The sequence below is a fragment of the Cygnus olor genome, chromosome 5, assembly GCF_009769625.2.
Source record: "Cygnus olor isolate bCygOlo1 chromosome 5, bCygOlo1.pri.v2, whole genome shotgun sequence".
Classification (NCBI taxonomy): domain Eukaryota; kingdom Metazoa; phylum Chordata; class Aves; order Anseriformes; family Anatidae; genus Cygnus; species Cygnus olor.
In genome coordinates, this window is record NC_049173.1 from 35,015,164 (window position 1) to 35,041,364 (window position 26,201).

General features: G+C 34.4%; 1 protein-coding gene across 1 annotated transcript in view; it reads right to left on the bottom strand.

Moving 5' to 3' along the window:
• Positions 1 to 26,201, bottom strand: part of TTBK2 (tau tubulin kinase 2) — a 90,492-nt gene that overhangs the window by 18,490 nt on the left and 45,801 nt on the right. Inside the window, 7 exon segments of the mRNA XM_040557363.1 lie at positions 8,252 to 8,855; positions 9,401 to 9,612; positions 10,963 to 11,179; positions 14,323 to 14,480; positions 16,197 to 16,322; positions 17,340 to 17,432; positions 17,997 to 18,062. Coding sequence (XP_040413297.1) covers positions 8,252 to 8,855; positions 9,401 to 9,612; positions 10,963 to 11,179; positions 14,323 to 14,480; positions 16,197 to 16,322; positions 17,340 to 17,432; positions 17,997 to 18,062 — 1,476 coding nt within the window.

The following is a 26,201-nucleotide window of genomic DNA, read 5'->3' on the forward strand; positions in this document are numbered from 1 at the left end:
ATGCACTCCTGGCTGAAAAACCTACAATATCCAAAAAAGAACGACTATTACAAGGGGTATATATATTGCTTTTCTAAATACCCCTTGAATATGTCAACTAGTCTTACCTTATTCTTCCATAGGCCCCTGAATTCTAATGAGATGCTTAAAAATTAAGGTAATTTTTCCAAGTCAGATCAGCATATTACTTCTCATCTTCGATATGAATATGTACATGATGGCTTGTATTTCCACAGCATCTTGTGTGGAAAGATTTCAGAGCATTTTGTAACTAATAACATAACTATATGCCAATAAAATAGTTTTTAAACTGTTGCAGTAAGGTAGATTATTGGGAAAAAATAAGACCTAAGAGAAAGTATTTGTGAAAGTGCTAACCAATTCTAATTGCTTTACCTGAGAAGGAACAACTACAAAATCATTAAAATAAAATTAATCTCTTTTGTACATGTCTCATCAAGTATTTAAAAAAATGAAGACATGTCAAAAAGACTTACAAATCTGGAATCCGCTTATTTCAGGGCTGAATCTGAAACAGACAGCCAATTTAGATTTATTCTAGATGGCTGCCACAGCTAGAAAAGGTTTTTATATCTTACTAAAGAACTAGATCTGAGAAACTAAGAGACTGAAATCCAAGGTCACTAATTCTGATTGTTTCTCAAGAAACAGTTATACATTTAGCACAACATCTACCTAAGCAATCTTTTCCTACACAGCTCTGGCCTGTTGTTACTGCACTCACATCACCTTTTCCATGGATCTCACTCAACACTCTATGCATTCCTCTGATGAGCAAAGTTCAGAGAAGTCACCTGGCTGAAAAATTCACAGAAGGAAAGGAAAATGTCATGTTTCAGGAGGATTTGCTCTACAATTTGACCACTCTATTTAAGAAAAGGATGCTAATAGCACTGTGACCCCACTTTTCAGAGTCAAGTACTGTCAAAGAATTCATTCTGTCTTTTGTTGGCTCTAATGCTGCAAGTTGAATAACTAAGGAGAGGTGAAACAAACCACTCCAATTCTCTTACATCATATATGTATGGCAAGAGAGGAGTTATCTTTACAGAAGAAATTAAAGTAGACCTACATCCTATAACCTTCAGTGCACTAGTGAATGAAGAATATACAGAAATTTCACGATCTCTCCTATCTGATGCCAAACTAAAGAAGGCTGGGCTACAGCTCCTGAAGCCTCACTCATTAACAATCAGGAAAGAATACTCCCTTGCCTGATTTCAGGAACAAATGTTATCATCATTTACTTTTTAGCACATGAAGCTAAATTCAACAGTAAAGATCCCTGACCTCTGTAATTCATTAATTATCAATGTTGAACAAAATGGAAAACAGTAGGAAATACAGGAAAATATATTCAATACCAAATATTTATACAGTATAACACATAATAGTATTCAAATTATTTTTAGTATTTAATTGGAGAAGTGCTTCATGTCATTAACATGCATATTTATCTTTCATACTTGCTAAGTACCTAACATTACTGTGACGTAGAAAATAGAAGGACTTGTAAAAGTATGTCAGTTCTTCAGTGAGCCAAAAAGCACGCAAGGCCTTCATTGTTGGAATAAACTAAAGATTCATGTGCTTGTAGTTTCCACAGCAAATGAAACACTGGAAGTTACATTCTCAGTAGAGTCCGGACTGTCAAAAATCACAGCTTGAAAAGGAACACAGCAGTCAGGGACTTACCGGGTAAAAAGAAAGAGAAGGCTCTGAATGTTGTATATAATCTTCTCCCTTTCCCTTTTCCACTCTGCTCAGTAGCAGCACCTGGTACAATACCTATTCTTTTTCACATGACAAAAGAGTATATCACTTCGCAGCCCCCATTAGTATTGCAGCTGTATTCATCTGTTGAGTACTAAGGAAGCCAGAGAAAACTCTGTATGAAAACCTACTTTGAGTGTTGTGAAGAGCTTGCTAATGACACCTGCAATACATTTGGATCAAAAAAATTAAATTATAGATATACAGGCAAAAAAAAAAAAAAGTCATTTTGCATCCCGGAATACAAATACTGAAAATGCTGAAGCTTAATTTCTAATGAGTTAATTTCTACAAAGTCCTTTTCCCTAGTCAATATTTCAGTCATCATGAAGAATGTGGTATTCTGGCATCCCATCAGGTTCACAATAATGAACCTCTGTGAGCTACTGTTTGTCCATTTCCATAAATTGAGGGCAGAACTACTACAATTTTGTATTTAGATAGAAAGCAGCCTAGAGTTGTTGGGGAAAAAATACTGCTTTTGGGGTAGGAAGACCAAATGCTGGCATAAATACACTAACTACTTTGTTTACCTTGTTATCACTTATCACTGATCATACTGAAGTTTGAAAGAATCTAATGTTGATGGATAACTTTTTAAAAATCGATACTCCTGTGCATGCTTCATAGAAGAAAAATATGTCTTTCACGTATAAATAGTTACACTGAAAAATAGGTTGGAAATAAAAGACAACATAAAATATAATCCAAATTAAATATTAATGGTAAAATGATGATGATATGTTACGGTCTTATGCATCGATGCTATATCATACTGCTTTACCAGTCAACGTGAGCTGATACTGCTTAGCGAATTTTTATGGCTAATATAGAAATTATGGTTTACTTCAATTTGATTCTAAGCCTTTATCTTTCTCATAGTGTAAATAAACTGGGAATACAAAACTATGAAAACTTTACTTTCTCTAGTGACATTTCCATCAGCCATTACCCCCGTTAATTCCCACCTTTGCTTTGTATACTGTAAACAATGAATTCTTGATGCCAAAGTAGCCATTTGACTAGCTCTAAATCCTATTTTCTCACATTAAAACATTTACAGTACTCCAAATTTTAATGTGTGTTCCCAATTCAAAAATCTAACTAGTACTGACTATAGGAACACCTGAAAAATTATTTTCAGTTCTGAAAGAAAGAAAACTTTGTTTTCTGGATTTATTAATCCTAACTTTTCCAGGAGAAAATCTGAATCTATCTTCCATAACATCCAGAAATGTTCGGTGCTCCAGATCATGATAACCCAAACAACATCTCTTTAAATATTCTTCTCTCTAATTTTACCTCCTCTAAATGGGACGATATATATTCTTGTAAAAGTATCCCTGACTCTATTCCTTAATGAGATTCCCTAACTTGACCTTATCTTTCAAAATATTTTGTAAGATGTTGTGTACAGCAGTATGACTAGCCTATGCATAGTACCGAAGTATGCAGAGCAACTAAAAAAATTAAACTTTGCAGATGACTGCTACAATGCAGTCACTTTTATGAAGACGAGGCTTATTCACCTGCTGAAGTTGTGCTTTTGAGATGCGAATGACAGGGGGAAACTTGTTGCCACAGGGAATGACAGGAAGCTGCCTACGACCAGTTGAGCGTGAGGAAGAGGAGTGGCTCTCAGCTGATTGACTCCTTGGTAAACCAGCCTCTTTCAGAGGGTCCGAGTGGATGGATAGATAGGCTATAGGGCTCATGGTGCGGAGGATGGGACTTGAAATTCTTGGAGTGGAGAAATGCAGCATGTGAGATGAGTTGAGCTGTGAGAACAACATGGTGGGGAAAAAATAAGGTTCAAAAATCAGTATTTTAAATAATTCTTGTTTATGTCCTGCATACATGCATTTTCTTAGATGATCCCATTGAAAACTCTCTCCCAGGTTGGAGCTGATAAATTAAGAGGTATCTTAAGTCTAAATGTCAGATTTCCCGCCAACTTTGAAAAACCCAACGTCAGAAGCAATCATCCTTTCTCTTGCTGGCTCCTGTCAGTCAGTCAGAATCTAGGGCACAGTTAATAAACTCACACGGTCTGTTCCAAGGACACTGTGTACAGAAGCTGGCTGATTGTTGGCTGGTCCTTGCAAATGCTTAGCACATCCATGCAGCAGTGTTGTTTTCTGTGACGACTACAATTTTAGCATATGCACCCATTGCATGCTTTACAAATGGGACTGTACAGCTACAGCTATAGCAGTGTATATTAAGAACCATGGCTTACAGGATTAATCAGTAAGATTAGCACTAAACAGTTCTGATGAAATTTCCCAAACGTGGGACAGAACTTGCAGGACATACTGACACCGGCCTGGAGCATCCATCAACAATTGCTTCATCTTGAACTACATCCATCACTCAAGCATTTAGAAAAGAGAAAAAAAAAGAATTTCCAGCATCTCATAAGCAGCAACTGAGGATAGAAGGTACATGAAAATTATACAGCTAAGAACTATGAAATAAATGGAAGTTTAGGAGCAGTTTCATTGATACAACACAGTAGCACCTCAATCTATAAAATGCTAATTTCAGAAATATTACTAAGTAGTAAAAAATAAGTAGATCCACAGTCAAACAACTTCTATTACCATGCATATATATTTTATATTAGGTTGCCAACCAAGCATGACCAGAGCAAACAGATGTTGAATTTAAACTGAAGTTGAAAATGGCATTAGTTGGTATATATTGGATTACTTTAACACTGTTATTATTTCTTTGTTAAAATATCTGCTTGACAAATATCATATGCTGCAAACAGTTTTGTGCATGCACAATATAGAGGTCATCACAATTCAATCCAAACACACTACATTAATGAGGCCATAGTTCAACAACAGAGCAAGTCCAGCACTAGGCTCTTAGAACCAGATCGAGAAAGCAAAAAAAGAGAGCACTATGATGCAAAGTGCTGCCCCAATATAAATTCCTGAACAGTCTAGATCAGTTCAAATTCTTTTGTCAAACTAACTTCACTCCAGAAGATGTTACAGCAAATCAAGTACTGTCTGTCCTTCTGCAGCCGAAGTCTACATAAAGCCAACATGAAAGCATACAGTCAGCATATACATGCTAACATGCTCTGAGTAATTCAACAGAAATGTGATCAGGAGCCCATGGCTGAGCCAGATCAAACTGGTATGTGCTGGGTAATCTGGTTGTAGTACACAGAATCTGTTATTACAACTGGAAAACCATGACTGATAACATGAAAATTAGTTCTCTTACAGGCAGCTTTTTTCATAGAAGATAGCACAATTTGCTGTAAATTTTTAAGCTTAAAACTTACTTATCACCAATCCAATAACTTTTTGGAAGAGGAAAACACGTTTTCCTCTTTTTTTTGAGTTCAGGTTTCCTTCCTGAACTACTACAACCCTCCTGAACTACTACAACCTTACATTCTTAGGGGTGCTGATGCTGTTTGAAACAGGTAAGAAATGTTATTATCAATTACAGGAAATCCACATACACACATGATTTCAAGAAGAATATTTATCTACAAATGGAAGAACTGAAGACCAGTAATATCCTTCCTTCAGGACAAAATAAGATTAGGGGTGAGTATATGAACCTTCAATTTCTCATACAGAAACATCCTTGCTACTACTTAATGAGCAATAAAGCCTTGTTCCCATAAAAGGAAGAATAAAAGTATTTACAACAGGAAAATTATTTTATTCATTCATGTTTTGTAACATTAAATTAATTGTTTACATATTTAACAAACCTATCAGAATTCTCAGATTCTCCCAATAAGCTCAAAGAACATAATTCATTTTACTTTCTACTTCATAATAATTCATTTTTACTTTCTACTAAGTGATAATGTAGCAGGTGACTAGAAACGCATATGGGAGGTATATTCATAAGCATGATAACTATGAATGCTGACATGTCCTACAGTTGCAAGCCATTGGAAATAAGTAAACTGTTCAGAAATTAAATAAAGCTACTATTCTGTACTACTGTAATTTCAATATCTACTTTTAAGCCCTTTTAGCAACACTTATGTCATTTGATGTATGGTCCCAAACTTACACTCTTGGATCCAGGCTTGCTCTTAGTAACAGATGCAATATAATTAAAATCAGCAGAAAAATGAAATGCAACCCTTCGCTCATTATTTGTATTGTTTGTCAGGAAGGTACTACCTAGATAATACTACTAAAGAACAAAACCATTTGATTGTAGTTAAGGTTGTTACAGTTTTGTAAACACTTATGACATTAAGTTGCACCAGGGGAGGTTTAGGTTGGATGTTAGGAGAAATTTCTTTACTGAAAGGATTGTGCAGCACTGCAATAGGCTGCCCAGGGAAGTGGTTGAGTCACCACCCCTGGAGGTCTCCAAGAAACGTGCAGACGGAGAGCTTAGTAGCATGGTTTACTGGTGGACTAGTCAGTACTAGGCTAAAGGCTAAATGATCTTAGAGGTGTTTTCCAACCTGGATGATTCTATGATTAACTTCACTATTCAATTTATGCAAAGTCTTTCCAAGCAACTTTATTACAGGAATTATATCATCTTAGGCATTTCACACTGGTATCGAGTAACTTAAACTCTGCTCCCCAGTCTGATCTAACTGTTCTGTGGTTAAGAAGCATCTGAAGAACCAAATCATACAGTATTAGAAGTATAAATTTTTCTGGGCCTATCAGGCTTTATTGAGGGTTGGTGGTATCTGTCAAAGTTATCTTTGTATCTATTCATAGGAGACTCTCTTCTCTAAATATTATGGCTTTGGCAGCAGTTGTTGTACATCAGGAGTGCTAATAAAACCAACCAGCAGGCAGAGCACAGCCTCTCTGAGCCCCAAGAGATTAATGGTGGACATTTTTGTATGTAGTAAAGAAAAAAAAATTGATGCTGTTGCAGAAGAAATACAGCATCAACATGAAATTTAGCATGAACTACCTTCTTTAATATACTTTAATTTACTTCTGTAGGGGATGTCAGATGGATTTCTAATATATAATAAAGATAAGACTAGTTCAGCAACAAAACTGTTTAAAAAAAATTCATAGTGACTTTCAAACCTCACATGACAAATATTTTGAAGATTAGGGAAGTCTATTCTGCCTGGTTTTAATGGCCTTTCATGCTACCTCTAAACAGATGCACGTTAAGTAGAGATCTTTGAGGAGAGCATGATCTTTCACTTTGTCTCACTTCTTGAGCAGATGATATTTTAGAGAGTTCAGCTATCATTTGCAACTTACCTATAAATATTTGACAACTACAAGAATCTGATTGTTTAGGCAAAGCTCTGCTGGAAACAAAACTTCTGGCAGACAATCTTTCAGTCATCTCAAAGTCCATGATCAAGGATCACATTCAAAGAACAGTTTTGGGTGGGTAAACACTTTGAGGAAGAAGAAAAAGGACTCCAGAAAAGGTCACCAGGATTCTGGAATAGAGAACTACTACGTGAAGCCACATACATGTGAATGTCTCCCTATAAAGTGACTAGGACGCTCACCTGTAAGAACAGCTAGGTTCCAGTAACAACCTCAAGGAATATTTAACCAGCTTTTCTGTGAAGTGGAATACCATCAACGAAAGACACCCAAAATATCCTGCTGGGCTTTGTTTGGCTTTAATTCAAGGGCTAATGAAGTAGATGAAAGACTACCACAAACTGCAGTCACGGTCAGAATAGACACACTGGATAGACACAATCTGTTTCCAATTTATACATCAGCCAAAGACTTTGTATTTTCTTTCTGCACAGAATTTTCTACCTTTCCAGACAACCTTATTGCACATTAATCGCACTGTAGTACGTGATATTTCCGTCACCTCTACTTTCAGTTTTAAGTAAGGTAGCCATTTCCCCAAAGTGAGCCAAGTTTGTATACAGTGGGATACTACATTTAAATACAAAATTGCAAGCTGGCTTTTAATGACAAGCATCTGATAATATATATTTTGTACAGGATTAAATGTTGCTCCTGGTCTGTTTTACTAAAACTAATATTAAAATATAGAAATTGAACCTTTGAAAACAAATGAACAATTTAAATTAAATTTTCATCTTCACAAGTTTCTAACACATCAAAAACTCGTGCAACTGATATTTTGAAATAAGTCTCAAAAATCTTGTTGTTCAACACCATTCTGTAGTTTGAAAAACACAAAATGAATCGGTAAGCTAGTAAATTCACAATGTATAATATCAAAATATAATCTTGGGTGAAATATACTATCTTGCATTTTCCATGAGAACATAAGTGCATTTGAAGTTTTATTGTACAGCTATAGTTAATTACATTGACTAGCTTATTTTCACCATAGCAGATATACCTTACAATCAGCGAGTAGCCGGTGAGAATTTTCTTTTTCTACTGAGTTGGCTGTAACTTTCATAAAATGTTACTATCTTCTCATATATAATTTTGAATAAAGAGAGATTTAATAAAACAGTGACTGTTTCTCTTACCGGAGTGAGCGCTCCTTCTGCTTGAGCTTCCATAGGACTTGTAGGGGTGGCTGCAAGAAGCTGTCCAGCAGCTCCGGTCAGAAGTTCCAATTTATCTGTAAGCTGTTCGGAAGCGGCAGGATGACACTCCATGGCTAGAACAAACTCCACCCCTGAGGTTTGGTTCTTGGCATGGACACTGTTTCCTGCCCAACCACCCTGTCTGGGCTGCTCTTCAGGAGGAGAATCCTCTAGAACTTGTAGTACCTCTGGCTCTTCATCTGAGGGACTTCCAGTTGTTTTGTGCCCTAAAGCTTCATTTGTCCTGAAATCCTGTAAGTCCCGTTCCTTATCTATTATCACCCACTCTTTAGAATCAACCTCCTGCCTGCAGGAGCTTAAGTTGACAGCTACAAATCCACTGCTAACAACACCATCAGCCTGTTCTGGAGAACTAGCTGACACAGGCTTTGAAGCATCTGGAAGATATTCTTCATCATAGTGCCAAACATGGTCCATGCGTGCAATCACAGGAGCAGGGTTGGGTGTTTTCTGAGAAAGAGGAGGAACAGCAGCAACCGCAGTCTCTGCCGCAGCATTCAAGCCTTTCTGCATCTTCTCCAAACTTAAGAAAATAAATTAATATCTGAGTTAGTTAAGAATGATGTAAGCTACATTTGATTACCTTCAGTAGAGGAAAACTAGATTTATATAAAATTTTCTTGTAAGCTGTCCTTCTCATCTCATATAAAGTAGTTGCATGTTAGCTCTATTGAGTACCTGATGTCATCATTCTTATTTAGGATGAGTTGTACTGTCTGTCAAGACTATCCCAATAAAGAAAAACGTAAAAAACACCAGCATTACACCATTAGGGCCTGAAATAAAAAAAATATCCAGAGTATAAATCTGACTTTAGCTGTAGACTAGCACTATTTTTTTTTCTTAAATAAAGCAGAAGCCTAGTGGCAAAATCCATTAATTGAGCAATACTACGAACATACTGAATACTGTTTGCTGTAGCTTGCATAAGCACAGCTCGGCAACTCTGGTTTTGGTTTTCACACAGTACTGTTAATAGATACAGTAATAGTGGAAAGATGATACTATCTTAACTACATGTTCTGAAAAGATCCTAGCATAAAAATAAAATAGAAATAATTTCTTTACCAGGTCTCAAGAAATTTATCAGTGTCTGGCTTTGACTCCAACGTCAGACGCTTCTCCAGTTCAAAGCTGTGAATTGAACGTAACTTTCGAACTAATGGGACATCTCTGTCTAGCTGGGTAGTCTCTGAGCGGACACGAATTGGAGAACCGAGACTTGGCGCGTTAAGCATTCCATTCACTGGTCCATGGCTGTTTTCTTCCTCTGTGGCAGCCTGTGCAGAAAGTAAAGTAAAATGTAACTCACTAGGAATGGCAAAACAGAGGAAGACACGGTATTGTATGGTAAATACCATCCAGGTTTTTATCCACTGATAAGCCAATTTGTATTTGGAAAGTTCCTGAAGTCTATGTCATGTTTAAGGTAGTTTAGGTATGTCCTTCAGCACATACCTACAAAAGATAAAAAGTGCCTAGTAACATACTACTAGCAATATAGTAGCTCTGTGTAGGTCTGAGAACAGGAGTCTCAAAAACTCAGTACTGTGCTTAAATATACACTGATTTTTTCATGCCCATCTCAAAAATTTTCCTCAATAGTAGTCTGAAACCAGTCACTTAGTAGCATCATCAGTCTGCATTGGAGCCAAGAGCTCTTACTACAGAAAAGTTAGTTTCCAAGCTGGCTTTGTGATCCTCTGGAGCATATAACACTGTTATACCCTAAATCTACTAGATATTTTTGTGACTTAGAATTACTTTTTTTCCAACTACGTTCTATCTTGTATAGTAACTAGCACAATCCAGAGCTAGGAAATCATGATCATCTTTAGTTTCAGCAGGTGCAACTAATAAAAATTGTATTTGTTTAAACCAGAGCAATCTGCTTTCTCCCTCCTTGGTAAAAATAAAATAAAATAAAAAGTAAACACGTTAATCACTTTTGAAAATTGGCACCAGTGTCTTATTCTCTCAAACAGTACATTTTTTCTAGCAAACAGGAATAACAGCCTTAAAACTAGACAGCTATCTAAAGAACGTTTCAGTAACACATCCCTCTTTAGCTATTCAAAATATTTTTATCATCAAGAAAAAGGACTACATTCTCTGAATGTGAAGTGTAGTGATTGTGTCTGCAAATATGAAATGCTGTGATTGTGAACAAGAGAGACAGGAACCACTTCTCAAAGGATCACTTTTCAAACTTAAGCAACATTCTCTCCAAAAGATTAGGCCATGAATCTCTTTGGATCAGTAGGAAGGTATCATATCTTATGGAGACAAAAACACCATATGAATTAAATGGATACTACTAATAACACTTAATCTTAATTTGTCAATTGAAGAATAACATTAAACTGTTTTTTGTATATTCTGTATCTAATTTTTACACATGCAAAATGCAAAAAATCTGCTTTGGTTTCACTCAGAGAGCAAACATTGAGATCATGTCTAAAGAACATGAATATAATGACCATAAATCTGCCACAAATCTTGTTTTCTTAGACAAGTTTTCTTAGATTTAATTCATACTAGCATAACTGCATTATTAATTACATCTTATGTGCATCATGAGGACAGGAAACTGTCTGAAGAAGATCTTCACAATACAGATTTGTAAATACCTTACAAATCCCCAGTTTTATTTTGTTTCTGTTTGCATCCATTTCTTCCCAAACATCTTTTTCCTGAGGACGTTGATGGCCAGGGGACCCTGGTATTTTCTCTGGTGAGACACCAACCGGAATACCATTCTCTCCATCACTAAGCTGTTCATCAGGGAACACTTCATCTGTGTTTTCTCGCAGCAAGTCTCCTGGGATAGGAGTGGCATTGGCAATTCTACAGAAGTAGTAAGAAAAAAAACGTTGAAAAGGTGAAAATTTTGAGATTCTAATGTGCTCGTTTAAATGATTTTCTATCCTATTAAAATAGAAGGTAAAAAATAAATTACAAGCAAAAGCATGCTTCCGTAGAAAACTAAATCTTGTAATTTATTCAATATAAAAAAGCTAATTCTGAGGTTTCACAATTTCTGTTTCTTTAATTTAGGCACAGAACAAAAGAAAAAAACCAACAAATAACAACAATAACTTAAAGACTACTTCCTGAATGTTTTCAAAGCAATTTCTGGAGTAAATTTGTTAGAGATCACATCTAACTATTATGAAGCACTGGATAAATACTGTTTTCTTCCATTGTTGGATGAAAACTCTCAATAAACACTGTTCAGTTGGAAATGTTTGTATTTTTTAGAATGAAATTAATCAATCACTTAGTATCAGTATATAACAAATTATAGTAACTGGAAATAATTTTCTCCTCTTGATATTTTCTGGAATAGGAATGGACTATAAAGACCTTCATATAGGTTGTACTCCTGAAATCAAAAAGGCTCTTTGATTGATAAATATCCTGGGCTGTTTTTACAGAGTTGTAATGTCTTACTTATTATACTGTACAGAAATACAATGAATGGATGATAGCATATAAAATGTGATTAATTAGTGTTATCATTTCAGAAACTATACTACCTGGCTTCAACGACTAGTCCTGAGGAAAAACAAGTGTTAGCAAATGCTATTTACTATAATCTGATCTTTCTACTTGTTTCCTCCAGTTTCTCTTTTTATTAAGAGGACAGCTACCTTTGGATTGGATTGAAAGTTTAAACACAGTTTGACAAACTCATGACTGTTCAAATAAAAATAAAGATAGTAGTAAAGTCTGAAAATATCTTACACACACACATACTTCATATGTATGAAAGTAATATATTCCCTCTCAAACTAGTACAATTTTAGCCATAGCCCAGTCAATACTCTGTGGGTTCTAATGATTCTATTCAAATAACTTTTTATAAGTGCACATTTACAAAAAAAATAAAGAGATTGCACATCTAGTGCAAATCCATGTGTTTGTTTATTTAACTAGAATAACTTTGTTTAATAGAATATAAAGATATGAAAAATTCATCTTTTTACTAGAAGGCTATTGATACAATTTTTGTCTCATTTCAGACTCAATGATAATCATTTCCATTCCACCAGTATTAATTTCAGATTATTCATATTAAAAAATTCCAAATCTCAAGGCTAAGATAATAAAAATAAATAAATTATCCAATGAATGCCTAAAATATTGTTTCTGGTGTCACACATCATAAAAGGTATCTATTTCTAAAATTACAGCATTTTAATCTGTGTAGGATTAAGGGGACATTATCTCATTAATGGCTTAATATTGCAGGGAAGAAGAGAAATCTGAGCTGATTTTACAAGCAACAGGTATGCATTTGAAGATGATGCAACTCAAACGATTAAAATTATTCCTGTTCATCAGAAGTCATTAATAGAACTTAATGATTTTTAAGAAGATTTTAAACATAAACTCAAAAGCTTTTTAGTTAATAAAGCATTTAAGAAATGAATGTCTATGCTAGAAGGCTGCTGGTTTACAGTAATATTTGAGGTTTACATTCCCTTAATTAGTTTCCAAGATCTACTCTCAGAGATTCTGCTTCTTCACTGCTGATGGAATCACACAGCTGAAGCAGAAAGTGCCCTACTTTCTTTAATACCGTTCTAAGCTGCCCGGACCACTATTAGCTTATGAAGGAAAATCTAAAACATGGACTCCTAAAACAGTAAATTAGAGACTGAATCTATAGAATTCTATTGTGGGTTGGTTTTAGTGTGTTTTTTTTTTGTTGTTGTTTGTTTGTTTGTTTTTCCAGGATTCTGTTTTTCCTCTTATACGATCTTGGCATCTAAATGAGAAAAATTGACTTTCTTCAACTATTACATAGCTAGTAATTTTAGCCTCTTTGAATATTGTTGCTTATAGAATATTTACAAATGCACTATTTGCAAAGCTTTTTAGTTCTTTTCATGTAATCATCCAAACACTGAGAAGAAGACACATAAGAACATGTTTGGAATAAGTAAAAGTTTTTCATATTCAGAAAGTAAAAACACAAAAAGAACACAAAACTCTTAATAAAAAAAACAAAACAACACAGTCCCAGTGACTTCAGATTAAATAGGGCTGAGGGTTAGCTCAGTATCTGAAAATGAGGCAATGTTATTCTTGAAAAGTAAATGGTCAGGAGGCCAATTTCCTTGATGGTAACCAAAACTGAATGGGACTGAATCATACACAAGATTCCCGTCAACTTCAGCATGTTCAACAGGGCACACCATATACCTGTATAACAACATATTAATGTCTTAGCTGACATTTATTTTAAACCCCTTTAAAATATATAAAAATCACCTTGAAATACTGTGGATTCAATACATTCTACACAAAATTCTGGCATTTCTCAGCCTCACCATGCTGTCAAAATTCCCTCACCATGAGCTCTGTGAGTCTTAAATAAAACATTGATCTACTCAATGCCTAAAACAGGCACAAACTCTTCCTCCTCATCCATAAACAACTGTTATGTTCTCCAATCCCCCGAGATAAGTTTGGGTTTTATTAAGCATTATATCTCGTCCAACTTACTTAATCACAGGTCTCAAAGACCACATTAAATGTTATATGAAAAACATACATTTGGAAAATCTATTTCAAAATTTCCTGTAACGATCCACTCATTTTTCAAAGTTACAAGGAAATTGCAGGTAATAGCCCATTCAAGGCTTGCAGAAGACAACGGCTTCCCGCACAGTTAAACTTTGTATGCATCATTTAATTTTAGAAAATATGATTTAGCAAAGAATTGACTATCAAATTTACATACAATTTCCTCAGCTACCATTTTTTATGCTTTAAATTTCAAACCACAGTGCTGATATTTCAGGATAGTATAAACAGGAACCCAAAAAATGGAGATTCTTCAAATGTGCCCAATCCTCTATTTATTCAGCATCCAACAGAAAAAAAAAAAATAAAAAACAAATAAATAAATTACTGAGATAATTTTCCTGTGGTGCTCTGTGACTGCTTTTTAAGTGACCACAGACAATTTGCATACATACCCAATTGCAGCTGGAGTAAGACGAGTGTGTAACTGAGGTGTGGTTGAAGTTGTTGTTGTTGTCAGAGAGCCATCAGTTCCACTCTTCTCCCAGTCAAAAGGGTCACTTTCAATAACCCCAAATGTTTTCATGCTGTTGTCAAACACAGACATGAGAAGCTAAAAATGAAGGAAAAAGTTAATAAGCTTCATTTTTGTCACTGAGAACAAGTAATTTAGAAATACCTTCCAGTAATAATTTAGCATACCTATTCTTCATGATTTCAACTGACAACAATTTTCTAAGAAAAGGACACAGTAATTTATGTTTATCATTTCTCATTTTCCAATATTTCAAAGACAAGATATGCTAACTTGTGTTGTTGGCTGTTTTTTTAAACAAACATGCAAACAAATAAACCCTGTGTTTCCAGCAGAAAACAGACAAAAAAGACAGAAACACACACACACAAACATGACTAAGTTGCTGTAGAGTAGCATCCAATGACTCTACAAGAGAGAAGAATGAAAGAATATATTCGGTAACACCATTAAAAACAAGGAAATGAATCAGGAGTATATGGAATGATACTGATTCATTAATTTATATATTTATGTCATTTAGAATCATGTATAATTTACGTTATCTAATGCTGACATCTGTCCCACAGGAATTTCAGACAGGAAGCTTTACACTCAGATTTTATGCTATGAAAAATCATCTAGACCAACTTGTGTCCACGAGAAAGAAAGAAATTGCATCTATATTCCTCTTGCTCTGGAAAAACTTTGTCTTGTTCCATTAATTGGTGGGAAGACTGTGTCTTTATCACATCATGTCTTACTTCATAACATTTCAAAAATTCATACTTTTTTTTTTACTTTTTTTTTTTTTTCTAAAAGCTAAAACTGGTTTTCATTCTTTCTTCCAATGAATGTTGCTGCAAATTTGTCTTCTCTGGCTTTCTTTAAAAACACATATCTTTTAGCAACTTTAAATGATAGGAAGTTTAGATCATTTTTCTTGCACAAAATGATTGTATCCATTTTATCCTTACTTTCAAGAACCCTCAAAACGCTATCTATCTTAGTTCTAAAACCCTATTGAACTGCACAAAGCCATAATTCTCTCTGTCCCATTCTCCCTTACTCTTCCTTTACACCTTCAGCACTCTCTCTGAAGTAATTTTTGAGATCATTCTTCTTTAAATCTTTCCTATAATTTCTGCTATGACGCAAACACAAATGCTGCTTTTTACATACTTACATAGATCAGAGTAACATTTTGAGGTTTATTTTTTGTTAAAACATGAGTCAACCCTCGGTGAATAAAAGCACATATTCTACAGCGTGTCCTCTCAGCACCCACCACTTTATCACTGAACTGAGGCTGTCCATTTCAGCAGGCAATACTCTCTTCAAAAAGAAAAATCACTATTTAGTTTTCTAGTGATCTCTGTAGGCAATACTTCAGCATGAAGAAAAACCAGCATGGTTGCATGTTGTGCTCCAGCTGTATATATTGCAGGTGCTGAGCTCAAGATTTTGGAAAACTGCCTGACTATCACTGAGAAAACAATCTCATCAACGTAACTGAAGGAGCACTTAGTGGAGCCTAGAATAATACCAGCATAGCACCCAATCCTAACAGATTACTGCCTGAAAAACAACTGACAATAATTTTTAGAAACCTTACTGTTCCCAAAAGGGGAAAAAAATGACATCTTTGAACTGTAAAATTTCCATGGTACTAGATGGTCATTAAAATAACGTTGTGGTGGAACAATCCATAATCACTATCAAGACTACACAAAGAAATCAAAGGAAATCGAAGACAAAACAGCATACAATTCTGCTATTTAAAATCTGAGATACAAAATCGTAAAAAATATTTACCTGGTAATCAGGTTTTGTAAAGTAATCTAAATTAGAAATGTGGTCCAGAAAGACGTTGAATTCTTGAGGAAGATGTTTCAACATAAGTCTGTGCTCATACCTCTCTTTAATGGAGCCCACTTGCTCCTAGGAGCAAATAACACAACAAATATTAGCACCTTCATTCTGTGCTACAGCATATTCACGTTGCATCCTACAGCCATTCAACACAATACTGACCAGAAAGATGGGTACGTATATTGCACTGAACAGTACTGAGGAAGGCAGTTCTTCATCACATAGCAAGATAAGAGATTCTATCATTGCTGTCAGTACATAAGCAAAAATAATATATGAACTTCAAATTGAATATGAAAAGCCATTTACTTTCCTTCTGTGTTTGAATGCTGTCTGATACCAAAGACTATCATTAGACACTCCAACCCTTCTAAAGAGCATGTTTTAAAGATTAAAATATCTGAAGTCCAGTCACTTTTTGGTGTATATTTGGTCATCACAGTACATTGTGAAAGATTAGGAAATCTCGCTTTGTGTAAGATGAGTACATCAAAACCGAAAAAAGAGAAGCAACCTACACACTACATTGTCATCTATTAATGCATAAACCACAAGTAACCTTGTTTTAGTGTAATTTCAAAAGAAGCTGAAAGAAGTAATAATAATAGGCTAATTAGATACTGTTTTCTTTGTATACCTCACCTATGATACGTGCCTAAAAGCACTACTGCACGTTGACTGATTAACTTTTGTTCACCAGCAAATAAGAAATGTCCATTTCACAAATAATTAAAATAGATAAGAAATGTTCAGTGTCCCATAGCTGAACTCAAAAAACACTCAAGTGAAAACAGACCTACAAAGTAAATGGTACATATATACACTTACTTTTGCCTTTTAAAACATTTTCAAACCAGAAGAACAATATACTTTTCCACAAAAACAGTTCATAAAACTTAACTGCATTTTATACCTTGACATTAGGAATGATAAGTAATAGAAAAAAATAGAAAAAAAGAAAACACCAGAAAATGTAATGTTAAAATTAATGAACCAGTGATTCTTAGTGGAATCTTTATCATAGCATTTGCTTGCAGTTCAGAAGTAAATATTCCTTGTGCTCTTTGGTTTTACTTCCATGTTTACCTTATCTTTTATTTTTCGCCAAGGCAGTTGCCCAACCACAAACTCCACCAACATGTAAAACAGGGACCAGAGGTCATCATGTCGGCCCATTTCCTGTGAAAAAAAAATATTATTCTAATGTAGCTTGCAAATATCTATAAGACAAAAGTGAAGATAGATGCTTCACTGCTGTGGATACTTACATTACTATATATGAAAATTAATATAATCAACACTGTAAAACAAATTCTTATAATTAAATCAGGCACCTATTTCAAGTATGAAAGACAAATAAATTTCCATAAAAGATACAGAGAAACAAAACAAAAGTTGAAGTGTGTTAAAATAACCTTGCCAATCTCTATACTGGAAGAGCTGTTTGATATTAAGAAGATGTAGCAGAGATGATGTATTTTACAAAACTCAGTAATTACACCTTTTAATTCATTAACTTGCAATGCTACTGAACAAAGGTAACTCTTAAAATCACTCTTATTTCTACAACAAGAACATTTTTACTCTCAACTACTGTAAATTATATTACCCTGTCCCAAAATTTAGATGTATAAATTTCTATGAAGACATATAAGAATACAAAACCCAAAATCGATAGCAAATGTATTTTTTGCTTTCTGCTATAAGATAAATTTCAGACACGATACAGATTCAGATACTCACTCTGTTTCTATGAGCATTGATTGATGCATATCGTACTGTTCCTCGAAAACCAGCGACAGCTCGTGGCTGTCAAAGAATAAAAAAAAAAAAAAAAATTTTGTCAGAAATAAACCCTCTGATTATTTAACTAGGCATCTACAGAGTGGCTATAGAGCCACAACAAATACCATTTTAAGACTTGGTTTTATTTCACTTTATTGTGTTTCTACAAGTTATCAATGGAAATCTACGTAGGCATCAGAAAGCAACATATGTTGTAGTTTCTTAAACCATCTATTTATGTCAGTTTTCATTCTCCAGAAGCATCAGGTCCTGTTTACCTCATCCTTCAAAAATAAACAACAAAAAAAAACAACTGTATGCCAGAACTATTCCTCTTTTTCTCCAATAATGAAATATTTCTTGGTTTTAACTAGTAGAAGTCTGAGGTTTAAAATTCTGACAGGATCTTAAACATAACAATTACTTCCAGTTTGCTCAAATGCACCTATATGACATGGTACGAGCAGACAACCAGATATTTATCAAAATGTACTGGCAACATTTTCACAAATTATTTTCTGAATCTGCAAACCAATCACTTTTTGAAAAATTCCAAGAGCAAGTAAAGCCACAGGTACGTCTCTCAGCCACAGCATGGAAAGCTGAGGCTGGACAATAAATGGCAAGGGTTGCACTACTGGCACCAGTTAAAAATACTTCTTTCTTTTCTAGTTTCCAAATACCAGCTTTTCTTCCCTCACACTCTAGGTATTGTATGCATGTAAGTCAATTGCTGTTTTATAAGCACAGAATATATTTTCCCAGCCTTCCCTTCTTCAAGTAAAATGTTACAAAAAGAACTATACGACTAATAATAATAACATATATTTAAAAAAATTCAAAAAGAAGTGTTATTACTTTGCCTAAGACAGATAACCAATCCATTCTGCCCTCCTTGACCAGTTATTCTATATATACTAGAGAGACCTGCCAGAACTGCTGTTTGCTTTCTTTTGCGCTCTTTTCTTCCCAATGAATGATAATTTTTTTTGTCTCCTCTAACACTGGATGCAAGAAACTTAAATTATGTTTGTCACCTCTGACGTATACTTAAAGAGGGTATCAGCGATCTGTCTGCCCAACCCAGACCCATAATAATTCTTCAGATATTAAAAAAAATGCACATTACATTGAAATACATTGAAATATACAATACATTGAAAAATCTGGTTTGATATACACATGAAGATAATCACGATACAAAATAATTACCCTATTAAAAAAAAAAGCCTTCGGTCTTTCCCCACAATATAGGTATAATGTCTTTTCCACCAAGACAAGCAACACTGACGTCTATCATTTAAGTATGCCAGGAACTGCCATTACTGTCAGTAAGCCTATCAATTAAATCCAACGAGATTATGCAGCAAGGTGTTTTAAAAGGATTCAACAGCCCATATTATCAATGTTTTTTACAAAAAAAAAAAAAAAAGTACAAGGAGAGCTGAATCAGTGTCAGTAAGGTGGAGAGTATTTTCTAGTATATTTTTAATATGAACAGGTTCTCAGACAATGCTCTGTATATAGATTTATCACAGATTTCACACATTCTCATTAAGTTTAAATGCTGCTTGGAACACATTTTGTGTCCAGGCAAGACAGACAATTGAGTTACTATCTTAAATCCTGTGAGTACATCACATTCCACACTGAACATTACCCAGAAACAAAGCATAACACTGCAGTCGCAGAAACTTCATGGCACAGCATAATAATAAACAGAATAGCTCAAAATGTTTTGTGGTACTGCCAAATTTCAGGATAAAATAAAGTCCTTTTAGAAAAAAAAATCTCCTTCTGAATAGTTTTGAAGATCAGAAGTCATCCGAATGTGAATAATACAGCATCACTGCCAACCCAATCAGAACACAGGTACATTTACAAAGAGCTTGAGGAACAGCATTTTTTTAGAAGGGCACCAAGAGTATAACTTTAAAACACCTATAAATACAAATGCTGTAAATCCCAAGAGGATAAAATTTCAGAAGATGAAACCACACACATACTGTCTTCAACCTCTGATGTGAATGTTAAAACAAGGACTATATTCACTATTACCAAGCTAAGTATTTCTATTATTCTAAGAATAATGAAAAATATGAATAGTAGGATGGAACTAAAGCCTATATTCTTACAGTGACAACTTTAATTTCTACTTGACAATCGCAAGAAAAAAAAAAAACAGTTGCTTGATAAGGAAATAAAAGAGAATAAGGAATGGCATATGGAATCTAAATGACTCCATTCAGTTTACAGAAATTGATACTCTGACCTATTCCATCACAATCTTGGAGATAAAAGTCCACAGGAAGGATTTCATTGTGTATTAACTCAACTGCTTTTGAATGTTAAAGTCACTGCCATTCTTAGATATGCCTACGAAATTATATGCCCTAGGAAGAGAGAGTTCCAATGTTTTCAATTATCTCAGAATCACCTGGCAGGAAAAAAAATGCATGAATACTCTTTCTACATATTAGTTTATCATGAAATGAATTCTGGTTTCTTTACTTCTTTGAGGATATCTAAATCCTTTTTTCAGTCTGAAGAGATACTGCCTTAGAGTGTAGTAGTATAAATCCGATTTAGGAGCATATGTAACTGTGCTACATTTTAAGAAACAATTAAATACCTTTTAGTAATGCAGCTGACTACTACAGAATAGTGGTATTACAAGGGCATGCAACAACAATAAATTAATTATATTGTGTGACTAACATGAATGATGGTTCTAGTAGCCCAAGTCATGTTTGCCCAATTCAGTACAGAGTTTACAGACTTCTGAGCATTTGCAAAACTTCTGAAACTGTTGCAGAGCTCTTCATGCACCTTACATTTCATGTAGAAAAACATTACAGGCAGTAATAGCAACTCCCTGAATGATTCACTGAGTTTTTCAAATAACCTGTCTCTCTGCTATTACTGATCATGTTAATTTTTTTTAGACATCTCTTTTTTTTTCCTATCTGAGCTCATGTGCCATCAACTGAAGACAAGTTAGTCTTGCAGAAACATTGTTTATAATCTCGTCTTCTAGATCCCTTATCTAAGAAACCTGCTACCACAGCAAATGAGCTTTCTTAGAGCAAAGTACATTTACTTGCTGAGGAAAAAAAAAAAAAAAGCTTAGTAAGTCCAATTTTATTGGTCATTGAAGGTGACCTATTTAGACAACCAACAAAACCTAGGGCATTTTTGGAACATATAGATACAGAAGGCATTTGTAGTAAAGATATGGTGAATTCTACATTTCAATACATCCATGGATTCCCTTGATTAAAATGGATCACATTACATACTTTCTATGACAAATGAAACAATTAACTCTTTCTTGTCATTTGTGTGTTGTTTTTTTTTACTTGAAATTTAGTGTAGTTTGGTTTTGTTTTGTTTTCTTATCAGTGATAGATAGGAGGAGCAACCATCATATCCAGGTGCTGCCTCAATTGCAGGGATCCGCTAACAGTTCTCAGAAGATTCAGTACACCTAGTAACAAATTTTATTCTTCAGTTCTCCCATAATTTAACAGCTTTATTTAGCTTCCATTCATTTCTATTTATTTATGACAACTATTGTTATCATGTGTGTTTTTTTTTTTTCCTTCAAATAGAGTAAGAAAGCTTTTGAAGCAAGCAAATCTCAAATTGGCATATGGACAACTGGGAAATTAGGGAAGAGTCTTTAGATTCTGGAGTCACACTTTCTGAAGAAAAAGAATCCCTACAAAATTTTACCCCAAATCCCAGGAACTAAATTAGTGGTAATGGGTATATGGATCATATGAGTTAGATCTTTATTAGAATAAGGGATATAATTTCTAAGAAGGATACAGTTCTTTTGTACTGGTAATGTATTTGACACTAAATATCTCAAAAGCAACAGTGGGATACTTCGCAAATCTTCTATAAAAGCATATCTGTTTGGATCAGTTCATATAAAAAAGGGTTTCTGGTGAACTGCTCAAGCAGTGATCTGGAAGTCAGAGCTCTCTGAGATTTGAATACTATCACTAAATTCTTCAACTGCGACTTAAAAGAAATTATTTTGAAAATACATGCCTACGAAGCAGTTCCACTGACTAAGAATAATTTTGCTACATGTAAAGGTACTTTTTAACGTAACATCAGTTTTCTTTGAAGGTTGCCACACCCTAGGAACATACGACAATATCTTAGATAAACTACATGCAGGAAATTAGGAATTCCCAGAAAAGTGAGTTATTGCCTCTAAGCATAATGGTTTGCGGATTCATGGGAAACACTAACCTTACAAACCTGTCCACAACTGCTGGGTCTATGGAGGGTCTGTGGAAGAAGAAAATCACACTTCTTTATCTCAGTTCAGTAACTTCAGAGAAATGCTCTGGGCTTTTTGCTCTGGGTAATGTTGAAAAGATTACATAGAGCAAAAAGTTAGCTTTTAACTACAGTCATAGAAACTAGATAATAAATATGAAAAAATAAAATAATAATGACTTTCATATATTATATCTGACACACACCAAGGTTATTCCCACCAGTCAGGCAATGACTGATACTTCTTAAGCATCTTTAGGTTTTTAGATTGAGAAACCAGCTCAAGCAGCGAATATCACCTTCTCAACGCTGCCTCTAAAACTGAATTCTAAAGCTAATAGGGGGGTGGGTTAAGAAGCAGCTGCTTTATTTCCCTTTGTTAAAAACAGAATCCTCCCTTCTTCTCCCTTAAAAAAGTCAATCTCCTAATCTTTTTTTTTTTTTTTTTTTCACCCAATGGGAATATAATTCCAGGATTTACCTTTCTTTACACCAAATGGCTTCAACAATTTGCATTCCCAATCCCCCTTTTTGTGGCTATTTGCAATTTCATTTAACGTCTAGTATGCATTAGCACACATTTAAAGTAAATGAAACATTCAGGGATCATCTCAGTAAGGAAAGATCAGTCAATTGAAATTTGCCTTTACAATATATTGTACATCACAATTAGTTATCACTGTATATACAGCTCTTCAAAGCCACACTTTCAGCTCTTTATAAAAAGCACGTTAAGTCACTAATACCAGAATACTTGCATTGAGAAGTCATTATTGAACCATCTCCTACTGTCAGTAGAATACACTACTTGGACTCAGTTCTACATAAACAGAAGCTGTGATTTCCAAAAACTGGTTGTAGCTGTCTGATCCTACTCTACCCAGTTCCAGCAGAAGCTGGGTAATAAGCTGAGCTAACATCTAACAGTACAATTAAATTATGTTATTGTGGATTCTAACAGACATGGTGACAAATCAAATTAGCACCAACTGACTGTGCTATAAAGGGCATCACTGCCTCCAAGAGAGAGATATTTGATGCACGAACCAGCTCCTGAGTTGCTCAGTTTTTGAGCTGCTTAATTTTCAATCTGGAGTGTTTGCTTAGGCAATGTGATGCACTGGCTGAAAACAGCAATGCTTTCAAAGCTGATTCACGATCAGACAAGAAGTTTGGTGGGCTGGAGGGTGGTAACAACCTACAGTATGTGTCACAAACCTGAATTTACTCCAGTAAAAAATCCCACAGAACATATCTGCCATGTGCGTGTTTGCTTTGCCTTGTCTGATCTCTCTTCTTCCTCTTATAACAGGAGCTGGAGCAGAGATTATTCTAAGAGAAAGACTAGTTACTTTAGCCAGCTAATGCACTGGCAGAGGATTTCCCCAGACAGCAGAAATATTGTTTTACTTAATCCCCACAAGCAAAAATGTTATGGTCTTTCTGCATTATCAGAAGTCCCGTGTTCTTAGCAGACTGGAGAACTCAGACATTAATTTTCCATTGCTTTGTACTTATTATATTTAGTATTTACAATGATAATACCACACTTTACAAAGTTTCATGAATCCAGTAGTAGACTTATTTCAAGACTGCTAAACTAAGGATGAGAAACTGATATTTATATTAAAAAAAAAAAAGACATTCCTTGTTTTCTTTTTAAACTATTTAAAATATTTTTTCTTAACTCAGCAAAGAAGTTAATCCATAGCTCAGAAAGAATTAGAAACTAGAAATTATGTTTTCATTTTGGTTTGCTTTTCCTTTCACTGTGAAACAAATTTTACTGACCAAATTTTAGAAACCATCTGTCTTTCCACTATAATAGCTTTTAATTTCAAGCAAATATGACAGCTCTCAAAACTTTCAGTTCCTTCAAGTTTAATGAAAATTGGTAATTAGAGACAGAACTTAAATTAGTATTGTGATACAGACACAGACAGTTAAAATTCAACAGAAATGGCTCACATCCACCTCAACAGACAACAATCAGCTGGTGAATCAGCACACATTTTAGGGGGAACATTAGCACATGCCTAGCCCTGAAACTGCAAGGATGAACTATTGTGATCCTGGTCAGAAAGGTTGGGTGTAGTATGGAACTGAAAATACTAAAATTTGGAGGGCATAAGGGAAGTAGAATACAAACCATAGGAAGGTAGTAAATGTCACCATTTATGGAATAACTTGGATTTTTTACAAATATAATACCAAATAAAATCTTAGTGGGAAAATTGTAGCCCACTGCCCTGAGCACCTATCCATCCTATAGAAATAAAGGAACTGCTATGTCAGAATAAAGAACAGATATACGATATACAACACATCTGAATTTCTAATTTAAATTGTTTTGATTGCTTGGATATGTTATCAGTGTTCCGCACATTACAGGAAAGAAAGAAAAAAATATATATATACACCAAAAATTACAGAGCGTTGTATTATGAGAATTAAATCTTTTTCATATCTCAACTATTCCTTTGGGCAGGATATTAATAGATTGTGTGTTCTTTTTATTTTTCACCCCCAAAAAAATCCAAACACCAAATCACAAAGAGTCTTCCTCTCATGGAAATACCTATACCTGGTTTTCTTATGGTTCTCATTTTATTTAGTTACCGCAAGAATATTCCATAGAGATGTTACAAAATAATATCACACTGCATGAAATTCATATATTCAATCTATTTGTGTCACTCTTTAATTTGATTCACAGTACTCTTTTTTTTTTTTTCACTTTTTTTTACATTAACTCACTGCCTGCCTTTTTCACATTGTACTATCACACACAACACCAGCTGGCTGGCTAACACTGATTTCCTTCATTTCTTCTTTGTCAGTAATACAATCAAACTTGCAAGGATCATGTTCAGTGGATGCTAGAAATGCATATATATATAATATAAGATTGTGCCTTAAATAATCTTCCTGTATGTCCTTGAAGGAGGTTATGGCAGACAAACACAATAAATAGTGTTACACTGGTTGGTACAATACAGCTTTATCTGATGCATTACTTCAAAAACTTTTGAAACTTAACAATCTAATAGTTGATTTAATGTCTTGTATACAAAAAGCAATGTCTGCGCAAAACTCTCCAAACTAAATCCCTTGTCTTCCCTGTCAAGTTATCACTAATTCAGACATGAAGCCTCAAATGACTAAGGTCACGATTCTTAAAACTTATGCAGATTCCTCCTTACAGAAACAAAAAAAAAAGTCTCTTGGCTTAGTCTCTCCAGCAAATGACTATTAGAAAATAATTCCATGTAGGACATTTTGACATACAAATCTAAATCTTCATCCATTTCTCCTGAGCTATAAGAAAAAATATATATGAATTAGACTCTAGGTCTTTATTGGCTTAGATGACATGAGGAGTAAAAGAATTAAGGAGTATGTATAGGATATTAAAAAAGAAGCTGTATGTTCACATCTTTCATAGAATAATAGAACGCTTGCTTTCAGTGGCTCTGGTTTTATGTAATAATTCCTTTTCTACAGAACTGAATTATAAACTGAACTGAGCTATAAAGAAGATATAAAGCTGTAATAATTCATCTTGGACTCTTACATCTCCATTTTACTGAAACAAAGCTTTTCTTTAAAGTAGTTAATTTTTAAGTAGTTCTCAACTATTAAATGATTAGATCAAAATTTAGAAGCAAATCTTGCAAATCTCATCTACTTCCAAAAATCTATATAATGTAGTCTGACTGATGCAGATTTAGTGAAGAAAATCCAAAATTGTACTTTTAATTATTTGTTCTTTTAACATTTTCTTCATTCTACAGTAACAAAATGTTAACTCTATTTTCAGGAGCTTACCGCATTCTATTTGGCAGCTGAAATACATCACGTAAATCT